At 36.1% G+C, this 6,204-nt stretch overlaps 1 protein-coding gene across 1 annotated transcript; it reads left to right on the forward strand.

Moving 5' to 3' along the window:
• Positions 1-504: 504 nt before the first annotated feature.
• LOC120626382 (regulation of enolase protein 1-like) lies at positions 505-4,942 on the forward strand. The gene is made up of 3 exons (XM_039893891.1): positions 505-1,051; positions 3,468-3,624; positions 4,651-4,942. Exons 1-3 carry the CDS (start codon positions 788-790, stop codon positions 4,890-4,892), a joined length of 663 nt encoding a protein of 220 aa, XP_039749825.1. The 5' UTR covers positions 505-787; the 3' UTR covers positions 4,893-4,942.
• The last annotated feature ends 1,262 nt before the right edge of the window (positions 4,943-6,204 follow it).

Below are 6,204 nucleotides of genomic sequence, written 5' to 3' on the forward strand. Positions count from 1 at the left end.
CATTAAGGCAGCGTTCGTAAGAATCGATATTTTCCTAACTTCGAACCTGTTCTGGGAATTTTTACGCAATATTAACTATTTTTAAGCAAGGCAGTATTTCAACTCAGAACCTCGTGATTCGTAGGCGAATATTTTAAGCACTCAATCAAAAAGTTAAGTTAGTCAAAACCCAGTCGCAGCTTCGCCCTTGCAGATTATTCGATTCGATCATCTTTGTAGATATTATATTTATATAAAAAAACAAACTAAGAAAATTTTACATTTTATCCAACTAAGCACTTGTGGAGGACTTGCGTTGTAAAAAACAAACCTATTTTTGGGTTGTTTAAACAAGTTTCAGGAGGAATTGTGTAATAAAAAACAAACCTGTTTTTTGGTCGTTAGAAACCACAGAGTAATGTGAGAGTGTATCGATCGTCTGATGTTTGGTTTATTGATAGTCTGTCAAACGTACGTCATGTTTTTGATGCCCCGTTGGCTGATGCCTTGTTGCGAGTTTATTGGTGGAATTGGCCCTTAAAGTGTTGTTGTGGATAACGTTACATAATCACGATTACCAGCTAGAACTACATATGTACTTGCTCACAATTTAAATTATTATCTTTAAGTATGTAGGTACTTGTAGTATATGATACTACGAGTACATACTGATAATACACCTGAACTCGTTCGTATAAATTAACTTGATTTAGTCATTATTATATACTACGAAGCTCGAACGGGTTGCATTGTAAAAGAAAGTGCTCTTTGCCGAAACTTTTAGCCGAAAATTCCATTATAGAAGACTATGTGGAGTTTGATTCTTCTTTTTGAAAAAAAATTGTGGAATTTCGTTGTCCTGGTTATTATTTATGGAAATATGGAAAGTGCCAAAGGTACATTCTCGAATTTCAGCTGGCTAAATGAACCCTCTGAGTGGAGTTTATCTAATGACGTGCTCACGGTGAAGACTGATAACAAGACAGATTTCTGGCAAGAGACGTGGTATAACTTTAGCGTTAACACCGGGCATGTTTACGGACTTGAGATCAAGGAGGATTTTACCATGGAGGTACGGTATCATTCATGGTCATTATACTTCCTGCATTCTATGGGACGCAGAAAGGTTATAAAAGGGATATTTAATTCATTGAATTCGTTTTATAGTTTCCATCTTCATTTAGTGCCGACTTGAACAGTAATATGTGTATCTAATAGGTACATTAGGTCATTATATTCTTAATCTTCTTAATATTATAAATGTCAGTGTAAGTTTGTTTGTTACGCTTTCACGCAAAAACTACTAAATCGATCATCATGAAACTATGTACACAAATTCTTGGAAGTGTTAGAAGTAATATAGAATACTTTTCATCTCGACACTAAGCTCGGTTCCTTTGGGAGAGTGGATGAGTTTTTGACGATTTTACACCTTAACTCTGACAAATTACCTATAACCGATTTAAAAAAAAAAATGTACTATAGAAGTTATAATAGGTGTTTAATTTTGCCTAAACTGTGGTTGGAGATAGCTGACAGAACTCCTCAGCGGACAGCAGCAAACCTCTCATTTAAGGCTTAGCGATACTGAATACTTTAATTTTTTGTAGATCTACTACTAAATGTAATAATACCACATCAAAAAACAAAATCAAACGCAGACGAAGTCGCGGGCAACCGCTATTAAATAAATAAATAAATTAATATACGTTCGGTTTAGTTTTAAGTATAGGTAAGTAAGATGGCACTCGCCTAATTCGAATGCCTAATGATCGAGGCGATGTCTATTGGAAAGAAATGTTTCGCTAACTCTTAGGTGATAACTATTGATGAACGGTCGATGTATGAATCAATTATTTGGCTTTCCTTGTGTTTTATTTTCCAATATACGTAATATGTGGTATGATAAAGGTTATTGTGATATTAATAATTTCTATAAAGCCGCTAAAAACATGATACCTGAACCAGGAAAAAAATATTATCATCATCAGTGTAACTCTGCAGAGTGGTGTGTCATAATTATATGACGTAAATCAGGGTATGTATTTTTATTCAAGTAGCATTAGATAGACGATAGTATTAAATCAATCAAAAATATGACTTTCGTGAATTGATTTGATTAAAAACTGACATAGGTAGGTACTTACCTAAAATCTAAATTTTAATTTTACTTTACGTTTGTGCTAAATATCTCGTTCGTACCCTAGGTCCAAGGGCTATGCACGCCATTGTGTATGCCTGGGAATTTCCTTAGATTAGGCGTTATTTATTTAGACATATAGGTAACATATACTGGAACAAAGTACAACATCCTGTATGCACGCGGGCCGTCACTCGAGGCCGGTTGTGCACCTCGGGCTCGTTCAATAGGTATGGCGAGCGCACCAAATTTTACCTAGTTCCTCGCCTTATTAATGAATTACCCACTGATCTACGAGACGATATTAAGAAAAAAATTGAAATCCCTCTTTTTAAATCACTTATTTTCACATGTTTTCTTTTATGTAAATAAATAAATAATAATAATAATACATTGTCTAGTTCTAGTGGTTAGTGAAAACGGGCATAAGATTCGTAGTAAGAACATGCATAAGCGGTAAAAACGATGCTCCACATTTTAGACGGAGAAATGACTGACTATAGAGTCTATTTTAGTTACTTTTACAGCATTATGTCGTATCTTCGTGCTGTAGAAGAGGGCTGTTTGTGAGATCTTTTCAGTCTATAGACATATTTGAAATTTTTTATAATCGTTGACAAATAAAAAATTAAATTTAAGATTACTTGTTACTGTTAGTGGTGTTTTTTTTTAAAACGGAAGCGAAAAAAAATTGCATTGCTATTGGTTATTTTATGTAGCCTAGTTTATTAACTAGGCTACATAAAATAAGTCATTCGTTCAAGGGAACGTGTTTAAAATTTTGCGATAGTAAAATTAGGATCATTGCGATTTGCGTGCAATCGATCTTCATGGCAGTGAGACGAAAGGTTAATGCTTGCCTTGCCTCCAATGCATGGGAATTCAATCGGGAGACAGGTTTGCTAAACAATATTGCAACATTTCTAAAAGTTTGGCCAGATTTTTTTTTGTGTTGTTTGATGACCTCCCTGGAACAGCGGTGTGGTTTTAAGTCGGGGGTTCCGGTTTCGATCCCCCGGGCAGAGGCAATTTGAAAATTTATAATATCTGAATTTTATTTAATCTGGTGGCTAGTTACCACCCTACCGAGGCATGTGGTGGTAGAGTCACTAAAAACTTGACGTTTCAAAAGTGCTTATAAAGTAGGCCTACTTGAAATAAATGAATTTGAATTTAAAGACCTGCCGCGATTTAGAAAGAAGCGATTTAGCGTATGGGATTAATATAAATGCCATATCCCTAACAGGTTAGCTCGTTACAGTTTTAGATTGCATCAAAATTGGAACAGTTGTGTAATAAAATAAAAGAGAAAAAGTATTGAGTTTGACTTGATGTTCTGTTTCAACAGGTCTGCGTGGAAGCGGAGTTCACCACTCTGTACGACCAGGCCGGTCTTATGATATACGTGGACGAGAAGCATTGGCTAAAAGCTGGTATCGAGTACAATGAAGGACAACCAACGATCGGAAGCGTACTCACTAACCAAGTCTCTGATTGGGCCACAGGTATTTTCATCAATTTATCATCAATATTTGACGGCCGATTGCCGCAGTGGGCAGCGACCCTGCTTTCTGAGTCTAAGGCCGTGGAATCGATTCCCACAACTGGAAAATGTTTGTGTGAACATGAAAGTTTTTCAGTGTCTGGGTGTTTATCTGTATATTATAAGTATGTATATTTTCATAAAAAATATTTATTATTTATTTATTCAGTCCACTGCTCGACTATAGTCCAATGCCAAGTTGGGTTGCATATAATCACCAGGCCGGGTATTATATACGGGTAACAACACGTCCGGTGTTGTTGATCGCAATAAAAGGTAGTAGCATTAGGTACAGATGATGCTCCTGTCCGTTTTCCGTTATATGCACTAGGCGCCTAAGTCGCTAGTATAAGTTTTTGAAGTTTATACTTCTTTTGGCGCGTTAGCAAACATTATGAGAGTAAATTTTTACGAAGCGCGCGCAAACCATCACTAAATCCTATACCCTGAAGTTAGCTATAAAGTTTGACAGTGTACACTTTTAATTGTTAAAATCTGCGGGCTTATTCCGGTGATTTAATTGATCCAATTGTACAAAAATCTCAAATTTTAATGTTTAAGACTTAGTCGTCCGATAATGAGTCTATCAGTATTCCAAATTTAATAATGTTTATTATTTCCATTTCTTTAATTATATAAATTCTTTTTTTTGGGATATTTAAATAAACTTTATTTAACTAGATAATGCTTTATAATAAAACTTTCAATGTATTACTACTGTGAGTGTCGTTTTTTTACAAACGTAGTAGAATCAAATTTTTGAAAAGATTTATATCTTGTTACGCCAAACAAGTATAACTTCTAACGCGTGTGCGTGTGTACACACACGTTTTTTTTTTTTATTAAATCTGGACTAAAAACTTTTTATAGGTATTATTTTTCAGATACAAAAATGTTTTTTTCTAGGTTTTAGTTTTTAAACTTTGATTTATAACATTAGTATGGCTTCGGACTAGATTATACTTATAGCTTTTAATTTTTATTGCAGGCGAATACACCGGAAACCCGAAAAAGTATTGGCTACGGCTGAGTAAAGTGGGGGGAGTTGTCTGCGTGAAGTATTCCACAGACAACGTTACATGGACCTTGCTAAGACTGAGTCCATTTATAATAGCAGACAAATATTTCGTTGGACCCATGTGCTGCACCCCACAGAGGGAAGGTCTGCATGTAACGTTTAGTAACATAACTATACGTAGCCCGGATAAAGATATATTGCATTCGAATTAACTCACTATCACTATTGTCGCTTTAAACTAAATATACGACATAAAATAATAGTTTACTTTTATTTTTCAATCCTCTATAAGTTTTGTGTGTGTAAATGTGCGGACCAAGCCAATGGCCAACCTCTTGGCAAATCAAAGAATTAATAATATACAGAAACCGTGTACACGACTAAAACTGAAGCATCAAAAACCACTCCACTTTAGTTGTGTTTCTCGAACACGTGGTTAGTTACTTCATTCCATTTAGCAGTTGACGGTTATTATTTTGACGGCCGATTGGCGCAGTTTGCAGCGACCCTGCATTCTGAGCCCAAGGCCGTGGGTTCGATTCTCACTAACGGAAAATTTTTGTGTGATGAGCATGAATGTTTTTCAGTGTCTGGGTGTTTATATATATATTCTAATAAAACGCTTACTTTGGGGCTAAATGTCCATGTGCTCATTCTCGAAGTATATTAATTTAATTATTTTACCGCTAATGTTCCAATCGTTTGCCATAAAATTGGGAGACATGGTTAATGATTATGAGCAAGCAACATTCCGCGGGTGTGAAGTGAGACGTGCGTTTTCACTGGTTTTAGGACACACTGCACTGCATTTAATAATGGCTGAATGAGGATTCTGTATGTTCTTATTTCTGAGAAACAACTCCTGTAATATTCCCATAGCAACATTCCGTAGGGCACGCAAGGACCACGTCCGACCGCCGACGAATGTACTAATCCCAGTGCCAACAGCAAACAAGCCTTCAGATCAAAACACAGCGATACTGCTTGGCGGTAGTAGTTCGTTTAGAAAGAGCTCTGTCATAAAAAGCTCTCCTACTACGGAAAGCAAGCACTAAACTATCATATTCTACGCTTGAAACTTAAAATACGTCTTCAAATTATGGTTTACTAGCTTTTACCCGCGGCTTCACCGCGTGGTAATTTAAGAAACTTTGGAAATAGGACACCGATCATGATGACTACAGGACAGTGCACTATTTCAGGACGCTTGTGTTTAATTTTTTCTGCGTCCTTTCAACTATTTCTATGCAAAAAAAATTGTCGTTTGGTTACTTTGTTAGGACGTGAATAAAGGACGATTTCCCATGGTTTTTTTTAATTCTCCTAAACTCACCGTGTCACTCTCCGTCCTCTCAACTACTCGATTGTTTGTTTGTTTATTGGTTTGTACTTTAATAACGCAGAAACAGAGCCTATTAACAGTTTTAGAGCATAGAGCCACACTTCTTCAATGCGGGTTGATGGCCTTTACATACTATAATTGAAGGTATAGTGATAATTGGCACAGTGGGCAGCGACTCTGCT

Source organism: Pararge aegeria, chromosome 9 (assembly GCF_905163445.1).
Source record: "Pararge aegeria chromosome 9, ilParAegt1.1, whole genome shotgun sequence".
Taxonomy (NCBI): domain Eukaryota; kingdom Metazoa; phylum Arthropoda; class Insecta; order Lepidoptera; family Nymphalidae; genus Pararge; species Pararge aegeria.

Excerpts from the sequence above, each read along its gene's own strand:
- LOC120626382 (XM_039893891.1), top strand. The coding sequence starts at position 788 with ATGTGGAGTTTGATTCTTCTTTTTGAAAAAAAATTGTGGAATTTCGTT. Across the intron at positions 1,052-3,467 it reads AGGAGGATTTTACCATGGAG|GTCTGCGTGGAAGCGGAGTT; the intron begins GTACGGTATCAT and ends CTGTTTCAACAG. Across the intron at positions 3,625-4,650 it reads AGTCTCTGATTGGGCCACAG|GCGAATACACCGGAAACCCG; the intron begins GTATTTTCATCA and ends TTTTTATTGCAG.